The sequence below is a fragment of the Alosa pseudoharengus genome, unplaced genomic scaffold (genome assembly GCF_046254945.1).
Source record: "Alosa pseudoharengus isolate Yale_2024_CS ecotype anadromous, Long Island Sound unplaced genomic scaffold, YU_APseudo_1.1 YU_APseudo_1.1_scf_23, whole genome shotgun sequence".
NCBI lineage: Eukaryota > Metazoa > Chordata > Actinopteri > Clupeiformes > Clupeidae > Alosa > Alosa pseudoharengus.
The window spans coordinates 14,085,575-14,098,608 of record NW_027468685.1 but is presented as its reverse complement, the minus strand read 5'-3'; the positions used below and the strand labels follow the sequence as shown (position 1 = coordinate 14,098,608).

General features: G+C 46.2%; 1 protein-coding gene across 2 annotated transcripts in view; it reads left to right on the top strand.

The window, feature by feature from the left end:
• Window positions 1-872: 872 nt before the first annotated feature.
• Window positions 873-13,034, top strand: part of hivep1 (HIVEP zinc finger 1) — a 69,489-nt gene continuing 57,327 nt past the window's right edge. The window contains exons 1-2 of one of the 2 annotated variants that reach the window (XM_076301678.1): window positions 873-966; window positions 3,360-3,565. In XM_076301678.1, coding sequence (XP_076157793.1) covers window positions 3,526-3,565 — 40 coding nt within the window. In that variant the 5' untranslated portion in view covers window positions 873-966; window positions 3,360-3,525. Of the gene's footprint in view, window positions 967-1,322; window positions 1,415-3,359; window positions 3,566-13,034 lie in introns of those variants that run through there. The other variant, XM_076301679.1, reaches the window with a different exon arrangement.

The window sequence follows — 13,034 nt, the reverse complement described above, 5'->3', positions numbered from 1 at the left end:
CTAAATTGCATTCCATTCCATGCTGAATTGCATTAGCACAATATGTTGTTTAGCCTACTGAATAGCCTAGACCTAATCTAGCCTAGGCTTACATACGTTTTAGGTTGGCTTTTGCTAAAATTCACTATGTCGTTTGCATCGTAAACACAAGGTTACAAATGTGCTTCTGCTGAGCTTTTTTATTTTCCAAACGTTCGGTTCGGTTCTGTTAGAAATGTGCAACTGTAGATATTATTTAAAAATATACGCAGGGCCTAGCCTATGTGTAGAAAGACACAGAATAATCGACATTCGCCGTAAATGTGGCGTGTCACCTGATGCGCGTATAGCTGAGATGAGATATACTTGAACAGCACAACAGCCTACGAATGCGTCCTCCAGCAGCAAAATTACATAACCGTGCATTCTCCCCTAATCTTCCACAAAGATGTTCAACGGATACGAACTCGAAGTGAAAGTCTCAATTTGATTGGATTCGCCATTGCCTTGAGAGATAGGCTGCATGGGAAAGCCCAGCGAGTAGCGGAGGGGCACAACGTGACCTGACAACAAGGAACCTCCGGGAAAACCGTCAGTCCCAAACTATGTACGAAGGGGGGAAGCCGAAGGGGAGACACGAGCAACGACATTTACATTTACTTTTAAATTATGGTTCACATAGCGTTTAGACGGAGATAAAATCCATTAAGAGTGCGGTCTAGAAATCGTCATATCTGTGTATATGTTGACGTTCTAGTCATTCGGTAATAAATACACATTTCTCATATGTCCTTTCGCACCTCACGAGCCTCCCTAGGTTGGTTTCCTCTGGTTGAGAGGCGGAGACGGGACCCCCGCTGACGTCAGAGGGCCTGTCCGTTTCCTGCAATAGAAAGTGAGAGAAGGGAGAGAAAAAAACAGACCTTTCCCCCTTACCGTTAAGGTGTGAGATAGAGGAAATCCCTGACAACAGCTAAGACTGCATTTGTAAGTATTAATTATTCCGTGTATTTAGATTTTGGACCATGAAGTGATGAGTTGCCTTTTATAGATGTAGGCTACGGTGGGCTAACGTGCTCTGCGGTGTTGGTTGTCGGGGGTTCGTGTGGCTGCAACGGTTGTTGGACCATGATGTAGCAAGCAAACCAAAGGCTAGTCATCAATATATAGCCTAACAAGGGACGCGTTATACTCCATTAATGTATCTTAGAATCCGTGGACATGAAGGGGATTGCATGCGGGAAATCGCGGCTGGTATGGAGAATGTTTATGCAGAAGGTTGAGCCACTCCGTGTTTTTGCGGTTGCCTCTCGCAATGTTTTGGAGTAGACGCCTGCTGCATTCTAATGTAGAGTGGTGTGGTGTGGTGGAGCGTGTGTCTGTAATGTTTATGAAGTCCGCAACAGAGCTTTCCTTCAGAGGCGACGCTCGACAGGTAGGTGAAGCGTTCGGGTCGTAATTAAGGGAAAATGTACACACGTGGCGTTCCAGACAAGTCAGATAATTATAGTGAGAGGTTGAAATTGTTAGGTAGCATGTAGTTGGGCATAATTTGTCAAATTAGGGAAGTGCCCTTCCGAGTCCTGTTGCAGATTCCAAGGGGTTTTCCCCGGCTCCTCCCTCTGTTAGCGCGCACTCATGTGTCTGTACAGAGCAGAGGAATACGCAATTTCCACACCTTGTTTTCGCATCAACCTGCATTTACCCCTATTAGCCCCAAACAATTGGATAGTTTTAAGGCTAACTGGCCAACACGTGGAATCTGGCGGCGGCATTGACAACTAGCAGGTCAGCCTACACGATTGAAACTTCTGAGCAAGGCGACATTTATTTAAAAAGAACACACAGAAAGATACACAGAGAAGGGGTGGGCATGGAAAACGTCCAATGACACATTGTTCTGGTCGTTAGACTAGCTGTCAAAGTGGACCGGTACATCATCGACAGGTAGGCTAAATGACAGCCTTGATGTGGATGTTCTTGTAAATACGCGACACGTCCTGTGATCAGTGAATCATAAGCCGTCTCTGCGCTTTCAACTGAATGCATATAGTGCGTCACATGTAGGGTTCAAATAGTGTTTATCTCAGCGTGTTTCATTCGGTGACTTTCGTCGTCCCCGCTGTCTGTATGACCTGGTGCATGCGCTGTACGTACGTTGATGCCGAGTCCACAGTGAGATGATGTCATTGCCGTAGCCCGCCTTGCACATGTACCGCTGCATGGTGAAGAATCTTCGAGTTGTAGTAAGTGTTATGTAATGTTGCCAAATGAAACATTGCTGGGGAGCCCTGTGCACTGAACACATTGCTGCAGCAACAGAAGTCCTGACGTTAAATACAACACCACACAATAAAATTTACAGCAACACAATATGCATGACGGTATCTGGCAGTCCTGTGTGCAGGCAAAATCAGATCCTGCCAGACATTGTAGGTGCACTGAAACCCAAGCCCAGTTCCTCTGAACCTCATGTAGTGCAGGGTGTAGGTGGCTGAACTGAACACAAGGCAGCTGTGTGCAGTAGCATGCTCTTTCACTGGCTCTGAGCAGAGTGAGCTATACGTATACATTTTCCATGTCTGTGGTTTAGAAAAGGTTGAGGTTAGGGTAACATTTAACACCAGCTTTCCCCTTCTCGGCCTGCTGTTGTTTTTTGAGCCCCAAATTTGCATAGGGACTATAATTAGTTGTCACCCCGTAGCACGTATGAAAAGGGCATGAGAGAAACAATACAACAAAGGTCTCTGACGGCAGATAGCACGACCCGGCTCCCCTTTCTGTGTTTGCATAGCCGGTGTGAATTGACGTGTCGTAAATTTTTACAAGGAGATGCAGGCCGATAGAAATCACTCTTGCCAGCCCCTGGAGCCGACAGCCAGTGCGGTGCCCACCGAAGCGCGGACAGTTTGGCACACACAGGAGGGCATTGTGCAGAATGGACCCACCATCACCACCTCTCCACCTTCTTGGTCAGAGCGTGATGGTGGAAGAGAGGTGCTCAACCTGCCCAAAAACGTCAAACCAAGCGCCCCACCTAAAACGATAGCCTGAGAAAATATCCTGATCATGCAGCCTTATATATATATATATGTGTGTGTGTGTGTGTGTGTGTGTGTGTGTGTGTGTGTGAGAGAGAGAGAGATACACAGCTGTGCGACGTGATTAGGTCAGAAGGGACTAATTGACTTGCCAACCTGCAGGAATTAGACTGAATGAGCTTCAAGTAGCGAGGCATTTAGGAAGGATGGTTTTGCTGTGTCTCATAGTACTGGCCATGTGTGATAATTGGGTCTGACAAAAGTCAAATGCGTTTAGTTTTCATGTAGTAGGCCTTTGGTCTTCTTGTTCTCCATAGTTCTTTCTGTCTTTTGCCCCAGATGAACTACGTTTGCCCCTCTCGTGTGGAGAAGAGGTTCTGCTGCTGTTCCGTTTCCTCTCTGTGACGCCTTTCACCTTCCACCCCCCCCCCCCCCCTCTTTCTACATTCTGCGTCTCTCCGGACCATGAGTGGCTGAAGAGGACCCAGGGGGGAGTTGAGAAAAAATGCCGCGCACCAAGCAAAACCACCCCAAAAACCTGAAAGGTAAGCAAATGCGTGGCCACGCCCAGCAGCTTCTTGCCCTGGCTTTGATGTTCTGAAGTGTCAGCAGGTGCACACTCCTCAGGGGAGACGGGAATAACGCTGGACAGGCTGGAGAGGGCAGGAATAGAGGCAGAGTGAAGGAGGGGTGTGGAGGACTTGAAGGACAGTTGAGCTCTACCCCTGTAGAGTCCGAAAAGGGACCCAGAGCAGGGTGACTTAATACGATGCTCAGACATGTTTGTCCTCTTGTCATTTGCTTGGTTAAAATGGATTGGGAGAACATCATTAAAGGTTGTATCAGCGATAGCTGGGATATGTCACTTCTGTTGATGTTCAAACAAAACAGAGAGCTAGCTGGCTACTCCCTCCCCCTCCCTCCCGTGCAATTAAAACTCTCCTAAATTCGCATCTCGCCTGTTATTGTTTGAAACACTTTATTTTGCCTTTGAGTGGGTTGCCAACCCTTGTTGGTAGCAATTGTTTTTGTGTACAGATCTCCGAGCCTAGGCTGCCTTTTTTTGACTGCCTGCTTATGGGGCAGACAGCTAGCGGATCGTTAGGAACGATTAGGTGAATGTGATTTTTTGGGCCTGAAATCGCTGATACAACCTTTAAGGCTGAGAAGGACATGTTTTGAGCATTATAAAGAAACCACTGAATCAGTTTTGTCGACCTCATGATTGTAAGGAAATTCAGAAATAATGTGTCAGGTCACAACTGATACTGATACGTCACCCTTTTGCTCTAAGCTGTTGTATGAAATGAATGGATTTTCACTGTTGATACGTGTATATAATCATGTACATACATGCTAGTTATGGCTGCAGTCTTCTTGTGTTTTGAGTTAGGAATGTCAGCTGTTTTCAGTAGGAAGTAACTTTAAAAAACTCAATCAGGAGTTCAGTGTCTGCGTCCTCATTATGTAACTCCCTTTGCGTACTCATTATGTTTGGCCTGGAGCTTATTTGTCAAAACATCATCAATAATTGAACCATAATATAGTGTATTAATCTTTCCCTGTGGGGTAGACATGGGGTGTAGGTATCATGATTGTGCTCTTCAACAACTTTGGTTAAGTCTCAATATATAGTAAGACCTACGGTATATTTGTGTTATTACTATTATACTGTATTGTTGTATGAATGGTGATAGCTATTGTAGCTCTTATTCTTTACTATTCGAATTACTTTTCTATTTTTGGTCCACTTTCCTGAGATGTTGATCATGGAAATTTCCGGGCCCTCCAGTCCATTCGCACTCCCTTCCCATAAATGACAATGCCAACAGAATTCCTTGAATGTCTTTCAGACCAGCCCTCTTCTGGACACAATACATTATTGACCTTGAAAATGTACTTCTGTTATGTAACATCAGAAGGGCATGAGCTCGTTCACATTTTACCTGTGCAATGTAAATGCACAAGGCTCGGTGTGACTGTAGATGGACCTTTGTTCTTTGGATGGGTACTTTAGCATAGCTATATCGGTGTTGTTTTTCTCTCTCTCCCTCTCTTTCTCTCTTAACCCGAGTTCCCGCTCTGTGTCTCTCAGCTTTGTTGCCTTCTTGTGTACTGATGCCATGGATACTAGTGTTCCAGAGTAGGGAACCTCCCTGTATGTCATAATGTGGTGTTCCAGGCCCTCCCTGCCTGTCTATCATAGCCTTGTCACGGGTACAAAGAACACTCATCAAACCACTTTTGTTTTATTGAAACAAGAGTCCTTTTCTTCAGGGTGTATTCAGGTTAAAGTCTGTGAGGTAAAAGTGTGTGTGTGTGTGTGTGTGTGTGTGTGTGTGTGTGTGTGTGTGTGTGTGTGTGTGTGTGTGTGTGTGTGTGTGTGTGTGTGTGTGTGTGTGTGTGTGTGTGTGTGTGTGTGTGTGTGTGTGTGTGTGTGTGTGTGTGTGTGTGTGTGTGTGTGTGTGTGTGTGTGTGTGTGTGTGTGTGTGTGTGTGTGTGTGTGTGTGTGTGTGTGTGTGAGAGAGCTCTTGCTCACATCTCGTGACTTAGGAATGCTCCTGTGACGCAGTTTGCGGGCAAACGGGCAGGAAGTGTGGATCCCCCCCTCCTCACCCCCCTCCATCCCTCCTCCGAGTCTTGTTTACTTTTGTCAAACAGCTGGTCTCCAAGCAGACTGGCTTGGAGAAAACTCTTCTGGGCCTCTGGCCTGCCTGCCGGCCTGCCTGTCTGCCTTCTCGGCTCCCTGCCTCCCATCCCTGTCACTGGGCCTGCGTCACCACCACCACACCGTCTCACAGGGGCCTGTGATCCATTCAATTGAACTCCACCTCACACACCCCCCAATGCCAACTTAGGCTTTAGTTATTTATTTATTCTTTTACAGCAGGTATTTTCCCACCATTTAAGAAGTCAAACAAAGCACAGTAGGGCAGAGTGTGTGTGTGTGTGTGTGTGAGTGTGAGAGTGTGTTGAGGAATCGGCCTTTGGAAAGTTCCGTTCTGAAGTACGGTGTGACCGACTGGCCAGGTGTAAAACTACAGTGCTTCATGTGAGTGGAGTTTTGGAGATTGGTTGGTCACACACACACACACACACACACACCATTGCTTCCCTTTCCTCCAGCCTCTCTCTCTTTCGCGCTTGGGGTCATTTTTTCCACAACATTAGGTTTACAGCCGTAGGGGAAAAAAGCCTCATGGAGCCTTGTAATTACTCAAGGGGATTTTCTGTGTGGTTTAAGTGTTTTTTTAGTCTGTTTTTTTGTTGTTGTTGTCACATTTCAGTGCAATACCTGTGCCTCTCAGTTGGAACATTAACTTTTCCACTTTTCCAACTGACTGGATCAACAACACAAAGTAACTACGCCACATAACTTTATAAGAAAATGTCTGAATATATTGAGCCTTCTCATGCAAATGAGTATTGGTTAGTAGTTTTGATCATCCATCAGGTTATGCAACACAACCAACCAGTGCCTCATAACTGTGACTGTGACAGTGCTGTTGCTGCTGCTAACATTAGCTAAAAACAGCTACGTAGCATGGGGATTTTACAATGGTGGCTCAGTTAGCAGGTCATCTGATACATGTCAATGACATGAATCAGATGAGAAAATATGCTTTTGAATCTTTTAACTCTGAACTTGTGGATAAATTAATGAGTGTTTGTATAAATAGCTACTACGCCAATGAAATGTTTTGATGGGGCAACAGCAAGAAAGTGACTCAGTATGCTAGTGAAAGACGGCCTTTTTTGGCACTAAGAATCCAGGTCAGTGAGCAACACAGACTGGGTTCCCTTTTCTCTCTCTCTGTGTCTCTCTCTCTCTCTCCCCCCTCCTGGTTTTATTGTACCCTGAAAAGTGCCCTGGCTTGTCGGGCATGTGTTGCTTTACGGGGGCTGCGTTGCATACCTCTCTTTAAATTAAGGATCTCCCGCTGCGATTTTTCCACACTGCCTTACTTTTTTAACATTTTCTTTCCGACCCCATTCTCGCATTCTTCGCTCCCCTTGCAGGTCACCCGCGGAGGGTCAGACGAGGAACTCGGCAGCTAGGGAAAAAAAGTTCCTTTTTTCCGCTGCCTGCCTCGGTGACTGGCCCCATCGGTTCCATGTGAGACGGTCAAGCGGTGAATGTTTGACCAGCGAGCCTGGCTTGCGTTCAGACTGTGAGACAACCCTAACTGGTTAATCATCAGCCAATAGTCTGCATCTCGCCGTCTTGCTCAGTGGAGGGCAGAGAGTAAATTAAGCAATCTCGTCTGATGTAAGAGACACAGTAACCCGCTGACAAACTGATAGGCCAGATAGATAAAACCGAGGGTGTGTGTGTGTGTGTGTGTCAGTCAGTGTGTGTGTCAGTCAGTGTGTTAGGTTTTCCTTTTAAATCTGTATTTCATCATTTCTGGCTCGACTCTTATCTTTGACTGCTTGGGAACCACCTATGAGAGTATCTGAGTGTGTTTACCAGGGCCATGAAGTGAGAATCTTCTCCGAACAACACGGGAAGGATTACTTAGTGTTTGTTTGGTTTAGTTTGGCTATTCTTTGTGGGGCCTTGCTTTAAAAGCTGGCCTCAGGTGGCCTCTATGCCAAACCGCACTGAGTAACGGCACTGGCATCCGACTGCGTTTCGCTGCAGGTCGTCCGTGGCCCTTAAAGAGGAGTTGGCTTCCAGTCAGCACCCCTCCTGGGCTTAAAGCATACATGCCTGGACTGGGTAAACATGGGAGATGGGGGGGGGGGGGGGGGGGGCAGCGCAGCATAGCATATCTGTCTTATTATGCCATACGGGTGGGCACATGGAGTTGTTTGAGGCCTGTGTTGAACTTGTCTCTCTTCTCGTTCGCTCCCTGAAGGCCCACAAATCCTCTTCCCTTTGCCCCAGTGACATGGAGACGGCCTCTCTGCCCTCCTCTCTTCTGCTCTGCTGTCTTCCCGCCACTCGCTCGCTCACACCCGCCCCAGCCCGTGACCCAGCTGATCACAGACGCACGGGGGTCGTGTCGGGGTCAGGGAGAGACACAAACACCCTCCACGCACACACACATACACACACACACACACACACGCACACACCATCTCGTCCCTTCTCTGCTCTCTGGCCGTGTCATTGCAGAAGGTCAGATTGAGCCTAAGGAATGACTGGACGTATCCCGGCCAGATGGCTAAGTTGTGTTGAAAATCACACACTTTCTGATAATATCACATTAAAAAATAATAAATAGATAAAATTGATGTTTAAATGAAAATAGCACCTATATGCCAGAGTGTCTTTACTGCATATGCTATACTCAGTGAGATACAGTAGATGTAGACATCTGATAATTTTCATGCTAGGTTTATGTGATATTTCCTATAATGTATAATGAAAGGGTGCAGAATTTTTCTACACATAATTTCTTATGCATTCTCAATTATATATTCTTTTATACACCTTGGTGTACTTACCTTCTAAAGAGAATGAGAAACAAAATATACACACAGCTAACCTACTTTATTATACGGCTCTTCACAATGCAAGTAGAATGCTCCATTGACTTGAATGGGATTTCCGAAAGTTCTAGCGGTCATTATTTCTTGGGAAAGGACCTCTGAAAACAAGAATGACCGCTGTCAGTGGCAACGGAGTTTGTACTTGGAACTTCATTCAAAAGTGAAAGCAGACGGTTGATCAGCTGTGTTCTAAAGAATGTTTGATTCAAGTTCAGCGTGTGTTGCGAACTATTTGTTTCTCAGCAAAAGCCACGACGAAACGGTAACAAATAAGTGTAAAGAGACATATCATGGAGTTTATTTTTTCGTTTTGGCAAGTAGCCGTATAATAAGCGGGATAATGTATAGAACGCCGGTCATTATGGGGAAAATAAGTCCCTTCAGGGCGAAACAAGACTCCTCCGCTGGCGCGTCGGGGTCCGGTTCGCCCTGTCGGGACTTATTTTCCCCATAATGACCGGCGTTCTATACATTATCCCTTACATAGACCCTTTCAAGAGAGTTCCATTATCAGCATCATAGTTGGACCCACAAGACTTCCTTTTTAACATTCCATATGTTATCTTAATGCAAAGGAAGTAGATTGGGGCCCAAACAGAACGTTCAAGCATTGTTTTTGTTTTTATTGTTGAAAGGGTCTATACAGTGTTGCCTTTCCTGCAAAGCACCGTCCGTGCATTACTGCAGTTCCAGTGCACAGCACAGCAAGGGTTAACCAACTGCGTCCCAGTGAGTGAATTTTTACATGTTGTGTCATGCTTATTGCGGCCCAACCAGTCTTTCCGTGGTGCAGCGTCAAATTAAAGTGTGTGTGAAAGCTCGGAGATTCACACAAAGGGAACCTCTCTCCCAGAGGCAGGAATAACCCTGCGTTTTAGCAACAGTAACTACAACAGACGGGCCGAAACAGGTTGAGGGCCGCCTCCTTCTTCTTCGCTCGGTGGTAACCTCGGAGAAACACTTTCACTCTGAGAGAGAGAGAGAGAGAGAGAGAGAAAAGAAAAGAGACAGAAGGAAAAAGGAAAAGAGAGGGAGCGAGAGAGGGTTACAGAAAGCGAGCAAAGGAAAGAGAGAGAGAGAGGAGAGAAAGAAGGTGTTTATGATGAATATGCATTAAAAAAATAAAATAAAAGACAATGCAGAGTCCAAATGGCTGGTCTTTTGCTCTGTTTCTCTTTCTTTCTCTCTCTCTCTTTCTCTCTTTCTTTCCCTCTCTCTCTCTGTCTGCATGCATATGTACATTTTCACCCTCTGGGAGCGCAGTTTAGTCTGGCAGCTTGCATACAGCCGCTTTCGGCGTTGGCTGTAAATATGCTTTAAATTGAGCAGCTCTCTTCCTTTCTCCTCCTCACAGGCACATAGCTTTTACCAGGTTTTTTTTACCAGTTTTTAAACACATGGTGCTCTGCGCTTTCCTAGCAACCCTCCTTGTTTTTAAGAGAGGGAGAGAGAGAGGGAGAGGGAGAGGGAGAGGGAGAGGGAGAGAGGGAGAAAAAGAGAAAGACAGAAAAAGAGAAAGACAGAGAGAGAGAGAGAGAGAGAGAGAGACGTTTGCAGCCAGTAGCCCAGGGGGGTGAATGGATTTGTGGTGCAGAAAAGTATTCCCCCACAGATCTCCATTCAGGAAATCCTAATGCTAATGTGCTAGCCGGGCTCTGCACTGCTAGTTGAATGTTGGTGCTGAGGATTGTGGGCAGGGGACTTCCTGACCTGTGACCTCGGCCTACAGCCTAGTGTCTCTTTTGGGAAACAGATGATGCACATGCACTTCTCTTTCTGTTTTTCTTTCTTTCTTCCTGTTTTTCATTTCCTCTCTGCTTCCATCTCCTTTCTCTCTCTCCTTTCTTTCCTCTCCTCTCCTCTCCTCTCTCTCTCTCTCTCTCTCTCTCTCTCTCTCTCTCTCTCTCTCTCTCTCTCTCTCTCTCTGCTATCGTCTCTTTTCTTCTCTCTGCTGTCTCTCTCTTCTCTTATCCTCCCACCCGCCAGCTCGTCTGCCCAGATCTCAGCAGCACAGACTTTCATTTTGAATGTCTGTCAAGCATTGCCTGCTTATCAGATGATGATGACTAATCCAGCGCCAACACCTCCCACCTGCTTTAAGCAGCAAGGGACCTATATACTGTGTGTGCGTGTGGTGTGTGTGTGTGTGTGTGACATTTTTTGTCTGTCTGGCCCACATAACAGAGGAAGTAATAGATGTATGGGAAATGAGCTTCTATTTTTTTCTTTGGAAAAATGTTTATATTTTTGGTGTGTGCATTGCCACACATGTGTGTGGTTGCTATTATTGTGTGTGTGTGTGTGTGTGTGTGTGTGTGTGTGTGTGTGTGTGTGTGTGTGTGTGTGTGTGTGTGTGTGTGTGTTTATCCATGCGTCTGTCTCTGTGTGTGTGTGTGTGTGTGTGTGTGTGTTTATCCATGCGTCTGTCTGTGTGTGTGTTTGTGTGTGTGAGTGTGTTCCACCTGGTGCTCATTGGAAAGCCTGTTCTCCTCACCCGGTTGCCCGAAGGTGGTGGTCGTATAGATGAGTCAGCCTACAGAGAAGACAGGAGAGAGGGGAGGAGAGAAGAAAAGAGAAGAGAAGGGGGGAAAGGAAAGAGGAGAAAGAAGAGAAAGAAGAGGAGAGAAGAGAAGAGAAGAGAGAAAAAATGAGGGAGAAAAGGAGTGAAGAGAGGGGAGAGGAGTGAGGTAAGGAGAGGAGAGGCTTCCACACCCTGCTCCCTCTCCAGCTTTCCAGGCCATGTCACTGGGCTCAGTGAGGCCGACATACTGCCTGTCTCCCCACCTCGCTGTCACCAGCCGCTCTGACCATCTGACTCTGCGCAGTGTGTGTGTGTGTGTGTGTGTGTGTGTGTGTGTGTGTGTGTGTGTGTGTGTGTGTGTGTGTGTGTGTGTGTGTGTGTGTGTGTGTGTGTGTGTGTGTGTGTGTGTGTGTGTGTGTGTGTGTGTGTGTGTGTGTGTGTGTGTGTGTGTGTGTGTGTGTGTGTTGTGTGTGTGTGTGTGTGTGTGTGTGTGTGTGTGTGTGTGTGTGTGTGTGTGTGTGTGTGTGTTGGTGGATGGGTGTTTGTACATACTGTATGTGTTTCCTAGCGGTTGGACCCTGGTGGTGTTGGTGCTAACAGCTTGTTGTGTGCTTCCTTTGACACACACACACTACTCAAAGGGTATCGTGCCACATGTCACCTCCCTCATTACTCTTCAATTCCAAACTCTTTCAAATCTGGCTCTGAGACTGGTGATTACATAGCTGTCAACTATGTCAGCAGTGGCTGGTTCTCAGAGCAAGATAAAGCAACCAGTGGCCCTTCCTCCGCTTGCGCTACCCCAAAGCACTTTTGGCTTACAGCAAATAACATTAAATAACATTTTTCATTCATTTTCAAACCAACATTCTGGTTACAGATAGCTTAAGTTGGATGGATGTTTACAATAGTGTCTCCATTAGTTACAGTGGTTACTGCACTGCAGTACTTTTGGATAATGTAATCTGAATCGTCTCTTATCAACTATGGATAAATGGTTCGTGACAAAAAACAAAACAAATCAGAGGGCTTTGGTTTTCGGAGATTTCGTTTTTGGTCGCGGAGATTCCATCAGGCTGTTGTGGCCCGGGCACATCACAGCGCGGCGCCTCCAGACCCATATGCAGCACCGCAAGCATCTTGGAGCTCCGAGCGCGCATTATTTTTAGAATAACGGAGTGCGTCTCCGTCGTAATGTCTCTCTCTTTTTCTGTCTCTCTCTCACACTGCCCCAGGGGGTGTGGTTTTGAAAGGATGAGAGGAAACGGAAGCAAGCTAATTGATTGTATCTATAAGACAACCACAGCGCCAAAAAAGTAAAAACATATTTTTCAAGCTATTAGATTGATGCAAATGTGACATATGCTAAGATAGCACGGAAGCCCTTATATGGGTGTTAGAGTGTGTGTGTGTGTGTTTGCTTGCGAGGGCAGAGCTGGCAGTGCTTAATGGTTTGCACAAGCGGAGCCGAGTGTAGTTGTTGCCAGGGAAACGGAGCAGCATGAGTCTTTGTCTGCAGGTGCTGTTCCTTGTGTCCCACTGCTGGACTCTTATATGAGAGAGAGGGAGGGATGCAGAGAGAGATGGAAGGAGAGAGATGGAGAGAGAGATGGAGGGAGAGAGAGAGAGTGTGTGAAGAGAGAAACACAGCGAAGAGAAACACAGAGTGCGAGCAGAGAGTGGTGGAGTAATTGAAAGAGTGAGAGAGAAAAAGGGAGAGAGAGAGAGAGAGTTAATTTTAGAGAAGGAGGGGGGGATCCTGGTTTGCAGGGGTCCAGAGAAAAAGACCAATGCAGTCAGGGAATAGGGAAGTGAGGAAATTTTTTTGGGAGAGATGGCAAATTGAAAATTGAATTAGCAAAAAAAGCAAAAAAATGATGATGATTTGATAAAGGATGGAAATGAACAAATGAGCAGAAACAAAGAGAGAAAGAGAGAGAGAGAGACAGTTGCATAGATCAATAGAGGTGGTGGTGGTGGGGGGGAGACTGCTA